General features: G+C 44.4%; 1 protein-coding gene across 1 annotated transcript; it reads right to left on the minus strand.

Moving 5' to 3' along the window:
- Positions 1-3,432: 3,432 nt before the first annotated feature.
- LOC137379205 (leukotriene B4 receptor 1-like) lies at positions 3,433-7,005 on the minus strand. The gene has a single exon (XM_068049922.1). The coding sequence runs from the start codon at positions 6,822-6,824 to the stop codon at positions 5,808-5,810; it is 1,017 nt and encodes a 338-aa protein (XP_067906023.1). The 5' UTR covers positions 6,825-7,005; the 3' UTR covers positions 3,433-5,807.
- Positions 7,006-11,704: the final 4,699 nt, after the last annotated feature.

Here is an 11,704-nt window from a genome sequence, read left to right on the forward strand (position 1 = left end):
TCCCCATCCGACGTTGAAACAACCATGCAGAGCCTTGTGAGACTCCGCAATTGCCAGTTGCTGCCTGTCAAGCAGAGAGGGCGTCCAAAGGGGTCAAGCACTTGGGGAACATTCAGCAAGAAGAGACTGAGCACTAAAAGAAACAAGCATGCCGTGTCCAGTGGTAGCAGAAATGTGAATGCTCTTGCTGTGAACACAACTGGTGATAGTAGTAGGCAGGATTAAATGGGAATGGATGGAAAGACGCACGAGTAACATAACCACTAGCAGGGAACTGCTGGGCTAAATGGCCAGCTTTATGTTCATAGCCCAAAAGAAATGTGCTTCTTTTCCAGCACCCTCACATCATTCATGTTTTCCCTGAGAGCAGCATTGAACCATCACGAGATAGAGGCAGTAACATCATCCTGCCTCCTACAGCTGAGGTGGGTACTAAGTGATTCATTGGCAGTGTTATCAGTACATGCCTTTACCGCAGAACACAAAGCATGCTCAACAGTAATTTCATTGGAGGGAGGGAAGCTCTGACACTGATGTTCTTTCCTTATTTTCTTTCATGTAAAATGTGCCCTTGAGAAAACAATCCTTGACACTTAAGGACGGCATTCAAGCAAAGGAGGCAGTGCAGGAGAGGACGCAAGGATGTGCTGATTCCTGCATCTGAGGTGGGTAATAAGTGCTTCATTGGCGACGTTATCAATTGGTGCCTTCACTGCAGAACTTAAAAAGGTGTGCGCAACAGTAATTTCAGTGGATGGAGGGAGGCAAGCTCTGACTCTGATTTGCTTTATTTCTTTTCATGTAAAACATGCCGTCGAAAAAACAATCCTTGAGACTTAAGGTCAGCATTCAAGCAACGAAGGCAACTAGATCATGCTGCGGAGCTTGTCATGATGTGGAAAGGAACATTGCATTTATGGATGAATTGGGAATGCACATTGGGATGCACTTGGGAAACATTCACCAAGAATAGACTGAGCTCAGACTCTTGTGACTTTGCCTTCTTCACATGGACAATACAGTAGTGGAATAGAGAGCCAAGCGTTTATTCACCACAAGGCTCTCCAGGAACAATCTCTTTAGCTGTGCATAGCAGAGACTCGGCCTGTCTGTCTAACGGGAATGCTGGACACATCCATGCACAGCAGTTCCTCGGATACTGAATGAACTTAATAAAACTTTTCAATAATTAAACCCAGAATTGTTGAGGTTTTGTTTTGCATGCTATTTCCCCGACTTTGCAACTGCACTTCAGATATTCAACTATGGTGGGGGGGTAGAGGGAGGGGTGGGTGAAGAGGGAGAGGGGTGGGGAGAGCGGGGAGGGGTGGGGAGAGGGAGCATGCAAAATACAGGGACCAAACAGTTGCAATGCCTGAAGTACTGAGGAGAAGTAGAGAAAGCAACTGGGTAGGGGAGAAAGCAACTGGATTGGGCATCCGCAGCTGGAGGGAACGGCTGAATGGAGAGGGCCGGAAGCGAGAGGCCGTAGAGAGCCGTGGGGAGCGAGCGTGCGAAGACCTTGGTGTCACCGGGTCCAGGGACTGGCCAGTAAGTCTTTTGCTGTTGTGTTTATGGCGCATGCACAGAAAAAGGCACTCCTCTTCCGTTCCGCTGCTCCCCCCCACCCCCACTCTCTCCCCTTCCTCCCTCTCCCCCCAGCTCTCTCCCTCCCCCCCTTCCTTACCCCTCCCTCTTTCTCCCCCCCTCCCCCTCTCCCTCTTTCTCCCCCCCTCCCTCCCTCTTTCTCCCCCCTCTCCCTCTTTCTCCCCCCTCCCTCTCCCTCTTTCTCCCCCCCTCCCTCTCCCTCTTTCTCCCCCCTCCCTCGTTCTCCCCCCTCTCCCTCTTTCTCCCCCCTCCCTCTCCCTCTTTCTCCCCCCTCCCTCTCCCTCTTTCTCCTCCTCTCCCTCTTTCTCCCCCCCTCCCTCTCCCTCTTTCTTCCCCCCTCCCTCTCCCTCTTTCTTCCCCCCTCCCTCTCCCTCTTTCTCTCCCTCTTTCTTCCCCCCTCCCCCTCCCTCTTTCTCTCCCCCTCCCTCTCCCTCCCCCTCCCTCTTTCTCCCCCCCCTCCCTCTCCCTCCCCCCCCTCCCTCTCCCTCTCTCTCCCCCCCCCTCCCTCTCCCTCTTTCTCCCTCCCTCCCTCTCCCTCGCCCCCCGGCACCGCTACCGCTGGTCTCCCCGCGCTGCTCTCCCCGGCCCCCGCGCTGCTGTCCCCAGCCCCCGCGCTGATCTCCCCGGCCCCCGCGCTGCTCTCCCCGGCCCGCTCCGCTCTCTCACTCCGGCCATTGTATTCTGCCACGTGTTTGTCAGGTTTCATCTCTGTGATTCTTTGAGCAGCGCCATCTTTAGTCCTGGCAGCTGCTACAGTCGCAAGCTGTGACGTTTTCGTGGCTCATGCTGTATTTGCGCATGTGCCAAAACAGCGCCACCTACCGATCGCGTTGTCAACAATTGCGGTCTTATTAAAATGGTGCTAGAAATGAGGGACATCAGCTATGTGGAGAGACTAGAGAAGCTGGGATTGTTTGTTTTAGAGCTGAGAAGGTTATGGGGAGATTAAATAGAGATATTGAAAACTATGAAGGATTTTGTTAGGGTAAATCGGGAGAAACTGTTTCCATAGACATGAGGTTTGATAACTGGAGGACACAGATTTAAGATCATTGGCGTAAGTACCAAGTGGGAGATGAGGAGAAATATTTTTATGCTGCGAGTTGTTATGATCGGGAATGCACCGTCTGAAAGGTCAGTGGAAGCAGATTCAATAGTAACTTGCAAAAAGGAATTGGGTAAATACTTGAAGGGAAATAAATTGCTGGGCTGTGGGGTAAGTGTAGGGGAATGGGGCTAATTGCATAGCTCTTTTGAAGATTTGGTACAGGTACAATGGGCTGAATAGCCCCCTTCTGTGCTGTAAAATTTGGTGATTCTATGATAACCTTCAGGAGAGAAAAATGGAGTAAACTTAAATAAAGGTGTTCTTTCAGTTCTGCATTAATTTGAAATTAAAAAGAAATTGCTGTAGCTGCAGTCATAACACCCCATGTCTAATGACTGCTAAACTTTTTTTAAATTTTATACTACAAAAAATGCTTGTGCTAAATACCAGGCACAGTTTACTAATTAAACACATTCACTTTCCATAAGAACCATAGCATAACGTTACTAAACGCCAACAAATATGGGAATTATGTTTTAATGTCATTCAAGCCATTCTTACTTCAGCTTCTATGTGTTATATTACTATCATAAGTTAGTCTCAAGTCCCTAATGACTTGAGAACATTTTCACTGATTTCTAGGTAAGTTGGATAGTAAGCTCAGGATAATAAATACAAGAAGTTGTCAGTCCACCCTGTGCCTCCACAGGATTTCTCCTCTTTGAAAACCTTAGAACATCACCACATCAGATCCTAGTTCAGTCTTTAACTAACAAGTGAATTTATTGAACAATAGATGATCAGGTAAATATATAACAGTAATACATATATTTACAATAGATATTTTATCTACTCAAATAAAAAATAAATTTTGTGGCTTGTATTTGTGTATACATTTTCTTAGTGTAGTCTTCCCAATGACAGGAGCTAAATAGGCCTAATGTATCTTTTTGATGGTTCCAACTAGCTTGACCGAACTAGGCTTAATTGAACAGCTTCATCTCCTTAATATCTCCTAATGCAGTTGCAGGGCTTCCTGAATTTGAATAACTGCCAACCAGATTCAAAAGAGCCTACTAATCATCTACGTATACACCCTACTAAGCCAGTGGCGCCTGAGATGGCTTGGCCATGTGAGCAGCATGGAAGATGGCAGGATCCCCAAGGACACATTGTACAGCGAGCTCGTTACTGGTATCAGACACACCAACCGTCCATGGCTCCGCTTTAAAGACGTCTGCAAACGCGACATGAAGTCCTGTGACATTGATCACAAGTCGTGGGAGTCAGTTGCCAGCGATCGCCAGAGCTGACGGGCAACCATAAAGGCAGGGCTAAAGCGTGGCGAGTCGAAGAGACTTAGCAGTTGGCAGGAAAAAAGACAGAAGCCCAAGGAGAGAGCCAACTGTGTAACAGCCCCGACAACCAATTTTATCTGAAGCACCTGTGGAAGAGTCTGTCACTGTAGAATTGGCCTTTATAGCCACTCCAGGCGCTGCTCCACAAACCACTGACCACCTCCAGGCGCTTACCCATTGTCTCTCGAGACAAGGAGGCCAAAGAAGAATATGAGTGAATGTGAGTTAGCTCCATCCAAAAGCTTTGCAGACCACTAACAAATCTTTATAGTATTTGAGACAAAGAATCTGATTTTGCCTACACTGAAGAATATTCAGCCCTGTGCACCCCTACCAGCTATCAGAAAGAACCATCCACTTAGATCCATTCCCCTGACATTTTCCCATATCCTTCTAAATTTTTCTTCAAATATTTATCCAGTTGCCTTTTATAAATTATTGTGGATTCTACTTCTACTGCTGTTTCTTACATAGCTACATATAGGGCTGAATTTTACCCACCCCTGGGACGCGAAGGGGCTGGTAAAATTGCAGAGAGCCCCATCGGATCAGCTCCCTGACACACTCCCACTGTCCAGTCACTTAATTAGCTGCTGCCAGCAAAATGTTACCCCGGGTCTTGCCTCCCGTGTTCAGCCCAGGCGGGGGGACTCCTGCCACCTCCGCAAAATTCCAGCCATAGACTCTACAGCACAGAAACAGGCCATTCTGCCCAACAGGTTTATGCTAGCATTTATGCTCCCCATGAGCCTCTTCGTCTAACTCTATCAGTGTATCCTCCTATTGCTTTCTCCCTCATGTGCTCATGTGCGTATTCATGTTATTTGCCTCAACTACTCCTTGTGGTAGCGAGTTCCACATTCTAACCACTTTTTGAGTAAGGAAGTTTCTCCTGAATTCCCTACTGGATCTATTCGTGACTATCTTATATTTGAGACCACTAGTTTTGGACTCTTGCAAGTGGAAACTTTTTCTGTACATCTACCCTATTAAAACCTTTCATAATCTGAAAGAAGACTATCAGTCACCCCTTAGCCTTCTCTTTTCCAGAGAAAAATGCCTCAGGCTAGTCAGCCTTTCCTGTTATATATCCTCTCAATTCTGATGTCACCTTGTGAATCTTTTTGACACCTTCTCCAGTGCCACAATATTATACCGTGGAGACCAGAATTGTGCACAGTATTCCAAGTGTGGTCTAACCATTTAATATCTGCTCCTTATTCTCCATCCCAAAATGTATCACACCATACTGACTGCAGCTGCTTTGAAAAACAAACTGTGTCATGATTGACCTGTTGGGACCCTTACTGAGGGTATGATTAGCTGAAAAAGTCGCCATTTTATTATAGACTTCTCCCATGAGGCTGAAGTGGCCAAAACACTGAAGCATAGATACCAGGAAAGTTCCAGCTTTATTCCCTACTTTATACTAAGTTAGCCAATGGAAGGAATGTTACATTTGTTCTTGGAGACCCTGGGTTAGGGAAGGAAAGGGAACGAGGAAAAGCAAGTAAGCCATTTCCTGAATTTTTCTTTTATCAATTAAATATGAACTAGCTTCGAAGCAGATAGTATTCATTTGATATTGAGGCATAAAGCATTATGGATGTTTTCAAGATTTTTCAAGTTGTTACACAGAAACAACAAATTAACGAACTAGAAGTCCCGTGTGTGAATATATATATATATGCGTAGCAGTTGAAAACCGTCCTGGAATGTGCATGAATATAAAATAGTTGCTCTGCGATGATTTATAGTCAATTTGCATTAACGTATCAAAGCAGTTCTCATTGTTAAAGCACATTTATTGATTCAGATCGATGTTCTGTGTCATTCGTCCCTTTGTCCCGTTTCTCCTTAAAACTGTTCATTTGCTCAAAGACTTTAGCGAGATTTGAAGTTTTAAATCCACTCTTAAAGCTCCGAGCCGCGAATGCATAAAGGATTGGATTAATGCAGCTACTGACGAAAGCCAGAGCTCCGGTAGCATCGTTCATTGTTTGAAAAATCTTGTCCAGTTTCTCTGAGAGTTCTGAATTTGAATTCTTTACCACCAGCGAGGAAGTTCTTAAAATGTTTCCTGTGTGATAAGGAAACCAGCAAACAACAAACGCGATTACAATGCTCACAATCAGCTTTGCCGATCTGTTCTTTTTTCGATAGGTCATTTGTTTTATTCTTTTCGAAACACAGATATACGAGACAGAGAGCGTAATAAAGGGAATGAGAAACCCCATCATCGTTTCCAACAGAAGAAGTCCTATCTCCTGCATGTCGGAGGAATAAACTCTTCTATGTGGATGCCCGTTTTCATTTAACTCGATTTTAAGTGTCACGTTAGGTAAAGCGAGAAGGCAAGCAGCAACCCAAATGCAAATGACTACTTTACAGACTGTTGCTCTCTTCCACCATTTCTGTATAGTGAACGGGTACAGCACCCCCACCAGACGTTCAACACTCAGTACCGTGATGAAGAACACACTGGCGTACATGGATGTGAAGATGAGGTAGATGGTGAGTTTCCAAAGTGCGATTCCGAAAATCCACGCATCAGCGAGAAAGTAAATCCAAAATGGCAAAGTAACCAGGACCACAAAGTCTGCCACAGCCAGATATAAGATGAGCACGATGGTGGAAGATCGTTGCTTAATGTTACAAAGAATCGTCACGATCACTATCAAGTTCCCTGGTACTCCAACAAGACATGCCAGACCAAGAACAACACAGGCCACTGCATTTTCCATTGGTATAGAAGCATAAAGGGTCCCATTCTGATCCACAGTTGTATTGGAAAGTACCATTTGGCTCATTTAGTCTTACTACTTTCTGTAGTTAGCTTTAGGCAAATAATTGTTTCCTTAGAACAAAAAAACAAAAGCAACTTACTCTAATTTCACACCATCCAGTGACTCTCTTACGGTCGCTCCACTGATAAAAAAATCTTTAAGAGAAGTACCGTTCATTTGTAATTTGTTTTGTTCAGTCTGTAAAGGAAGTGCCATTGGCTAAGAGACAATTGTTTATCAGAAGTAGGAACTTAAAATGCGAAAGAACTTCCACTTATTGAGTGCCGTTACTGAAGCACTCTTGAAGTGGTCGCTGGTAATATAGGAAACACGGCAGCCCATCTGCAAAAATCAGGATCTCCAAAGTAGCCAAAGCCACCGCAACAATAGCTTGCTTTTAGAGAGGGCATTTACCGTAACAAAACATCCCAAGGTGCTTCACAGGAACATTATGAAACAAAATTTGGCACTGAGTCACATAAGCAGGTATTAAGTCAGATGACTTAATAAGCCAGGGAACTACAGGCCGGTAAGCCTTACATCAGTGGTGGGAAAGTTATTTGAGGGGATTCTGAGAGATAGGATTTACATGCATTTGGAAAGGCAAGGTCTGATTAGGGATAGTCAGCATGGCTTTGTGCGTGGGAAATCATGTCTCACGAATTTGATTTGAGTTTTTTGAGGAGCTGACCAAGAGGATTGACAAGGGCAGGGCAGTGGACGTTGTCTACATGGACTTTAGCAAGGCCTTTGACAAGGTCCCGCATGGTAGGCTGGTCCAGAAGGTGCGAACACATGGGATCTAGGGTGAGCTCGCCAATTGGACACAAAATTGGCTTGGTGATAGGAGGCAGAGGGTGGTAGTGGAGGGTTGTTTTTCAGATTGGAGGCCGGTGACCAGTGGTGTGCCGTAGGGATCGGTGCTGGGCCTTCTGTTGTTTGTCATATATATTAATGACTTGATTGAGAATGTAGGGGGCATGATTAGTAAGTTTGCAGATGACACCAAAATTGGTGGTGTAGTGGACAGTGAAGAAGGTTGTCTAACGTTACAACAGGATATAGATAAACTGGGAAAGTGGGCAAGGGATTGGCAAATGGAATTTAACGCAGACAAGTGTGAAGTGATGCATGTTGGGAAGTTAAACCAGGGCAGGACATACACAGTGAATGGCAGGGCCCTGGGGAGTGTTCTTGAGCAGAGAGACCTTGGGGTGCAAGTACATTGTTCCCTGAACGTGGCAACACAGGTAGACAGGGTGGTGAAGAAGGTGTATGGCATGCTTGCCTTCATCGGCGAAGACATTGAGTACAAGAGTTGGGATGTCATGTTACAGTTGTACATAACGTTGGTTAGGCCGCATTTGGAGTACTGTGTGCAGTTCTGGTCACCGCACTACAGGAAAGATGTGATTAAGTTAGAGAGGGTGCAGAAAAGATTCAGAAGAATGTTGCCAGGTTTGGATGGCTTTAGTTATAAAGAGAGATTGGATAGGCTGGGTCTGTTTTTCCTGGAGTGAAGGAGGCTGAGAGGGGTCATGATAGAGGTATATGAAATTATGAGAGGCATAGATAGGGTAAATAGCCAGAGTCTGTTTCCCATGGTAGGGGTGACTAAAACTAGAGGGCATAGATTTAAGGTGAGAGGGAGGAGGTTTAGAGGGGATCAAAGGGGTAAATTTTTCACACAAAGAATAGTGGGTATCTGGAATGAGCTGCCTGAACAGGTGGTGGAGGCAGGAACAGTAGCGACATTTAAGAGGCATCTGGACAGGTACTTGAATGAGCAAGGCATAGAGGGATATGGAATTAATGCAGGCAGGTGGGATTAGTATAGATAGGCATTATGGTCGGAATGGACGCGATGGGCCGAAGGGCCTGTTTCTATGCTGTACGACTATATGACTCTATGACTACAGGCTTGGTCAAAGAGGTAGGGTTTGAGGAATGTCTTAAAGGAAGACAGGGAGCTTTTAAGACAGGGAAGTTTAGGAAGGGAATTCCAGAGCTTTGGACATAGGCAGCTGAAGGCACAGCCACCAATTATGGAAACATTAAAATCAGGGCTGCATATGGGGCCAGAATTGGAGGAGCACAGAGCTCTTGGAGGGTTGTGGGGCTGGAAGAGATTACAAAGATAGGAAGGGGCAAGGCAAACGAGGATGAGAATTTTAAAAACAAGGCATTGCTGGACCGGGAGCCAATGTAAGTCAGTAAGCAAAGGGGTGATGGGTGAATGGAACTTGGTACAAGTTAGGATACAGGCAGCGGCATTTTGGATAACCTCAGGTTTATGGAGGGTTGAAGGTTGGTCAACAGAGCATTGGAATAGTCAAGTTTACAGGAGGTACTAATAAGGGTGGCTATACTTTGGGTAGATGAGTCACTCTGCTCTGGATGGCTTGCACTCAGATTGCTGAAGAAAGTGGAGATGGAGTTAGCGGAAGGGCTTGCCATAATCTTCCAATCTTCCCTGGATATGGGGGAGGTACCTGAAGATTGGAGAGTGGCAAATGTGACACCCTTATACAAGAAGGGGTGTATGGCCAGTCCTAGCAACTACAGGCCAGTCAGTTTAACATCAATGCTGGGTAAGATTTTAGAAACAATAATCAAGGAAAAAAAATCAACAGGCACTTGGAGAGGTTTGAGTTAAGTAAGGATAGCCAATATGGATTTGTAAAAGACAGATCATGCTTGACTTATCTAATTGAATTTTTTGATGAAGTAACAAGAAGTTTGCTGAAGGGAATGCAGTGGATGTTGTCTATATGGATTTTAAGAAAGCGTTTGATAAAGTACCACATAAAACAGCGAATCATGATGAATGGTTGATTTTCAGACTGGAAAATTGGTAGACAGTGGTGTTCCCAAAGCGTCAATGCTAGGAAAATTGCTTTTTCCTTAGATCTTGGAATACAGAGTAGAGTTTCAAAATTTGCCAATGATACTGAGTGGCAGTGATAATCATACAAACTGCTTGCAATAGGATATCGATAGACTAGCAGAATCAGCAGACAAGTGGCAGATGGAATTCAATACAGACAAGCGTGAGGTGGTGCATTTTGGCAGAAGGGATAGGGTGAGCCAATATAGACTTAATAGCACAGTTCTAATGAGCGTGCAGGAACAGAGGGACCTGGGAGTTATTATGAAAGTACTTCTATTTTTTACTTTTTTTTTCAGGATTCCTATTTGAGAATCATGGATATTGGTTTATTTGGGGAAACTGAAAAGACTCCATGGATGTGTTTTTTTACAAGGGTCACTGAGTGGTCTTGTTTGAAAACAAACCTCTACTGGCTGTCACATGCCTTAAGCTCAATAAACAACAGAAACCTTGGTGACTTGGGGAAGATGTTTTCAGTGAAGTGGCATGTCAAGATTTATGAGGGAATAAGAGTTGGTTTTGCTTCTGAGATATTGTTTTGACTTTCTGATTGGGGTGTGGGCAGTGTTTGAAGGCAGATGGAGATCATCTTGCCAAGAGAGAAACACTCAGCTTGCCTTCTTCCTCTTGTTTCTGTGAAATGCTGTGTACTGAATGTGTGGAAGCTAAAACCCAGATGCCATGTTTCTCCTGAGGAGCTCCTGGAAAGCTTGCCAGATTAATCCTCGATGCCACTGTAAACCGTGGAGCCGAGTCAACTCCCCCTTGTCCCCTTTATTCCCTACACACAGTTGGTCCTGACCGTCACGTGGGACTGAAGTTCTCTTAATTCAGGCTCAGGCTGAGTGTTTGGGATATCGGATTTCAAGAAAGCCACCCTCCAGCTTAATCCACAGCTACAGTTAATGGCTTAGTACAAAGAGGAGGAACTCAGTCCTTTAACTATCAATTTACTTTATTCACGTTGTTGTACAATGTAAGAATAAGGCCAGTGTCCGAGCTCCAGGTTACTACAGGGCAAACAATCCCAGCAGTTTGTAACAGATTCTGTACTTCTTGCAGCCCCTGGCCAACACCACCTAAAAAGAACTGCTCCAGAAAAGATCCCAGTGATCCGTCTCCATCTACCTGGACATCAGACCAAAAGGGTAACTGACATCTTTCCATATCATCTCTTTTTTTCTTCAAGAATTATCAAGTATTTGGCCAAAGTATTCCTTTTTTGGTTTTTATTTGTAAAAGAGCTCTGCAGAGAAAATCTCTTTTTCAGTTGACTGGTGTGTGTGGGGGGTATTTAAAAAGGGAATTTTCATATTTTATTCTGTGTGTTGATGCTTTGCTTCACTATTGGATGTCTTGTTTTATAATAAACTGATAGTTTTGTTGTTTATTGAAGAAACCTTTTATTCTGGGACAAAGAGTAGAGTGTATGATTGACCATATCGGTAACTGGGTAAACATCTAAATATATGTTGTGACCTGTGGAGAAGTGGAACTAGAAGAGACAGTGCACTCCTCCCACCTCCTTTAGTGCAGGGGGTGGAATTCCTATGTCTAGGAATGTATTGTTAACAGCAACCAAAAATAAGTAACCAAACAAAACTATTGGCAATCATGAGTGGTTAACACTTCTAAGACAGTTAATGAATCAGTTAACCTGTAGAAATGTCAAAGCTTATTAAAAGTGGATAAGCAAGTAAGAAAATATTGATTTCATCTTGAGGTTCTTCAACTGCTGGCAACTTCTGCACTACAGTAAAAGTACACATTTTGATGCTGTAGAACAGCCTCCAAATATGCAAAGGAGATGACAAGTGTAGCAATATTTTACTGGTAAGAGTTTCTCAATTGCTACACCCAGAGCAATGCAAAAGGTTTCATGGCTTAAAGAAGAGGACATGTATAAGGAGAAGCACAGAACATATGCGGTCAAGAGCAAAATAGTTGGTACACAAAAAGTGCTGCACCGACCCAGAGAAAGATTAACAAGGAAATAGCAAGGTTTTGTAAATGA

This window comes from Heterodontus francisci, chromosome 17 (assembly GCF_036365525.1).
Source record: "Heterodontus francisci isolate sHetFra1 chromosome 17, sHetFra1.hap1, whole genome shotgun sequence".
Classification (NCBI taxonomy): domain Eukaryota; kingdom Metazoa; phylum Chordata; class Chondrichthyes; order Heterodontiformes; family Heterodontidae; genus Heterodontus; species Heterodontus francisci.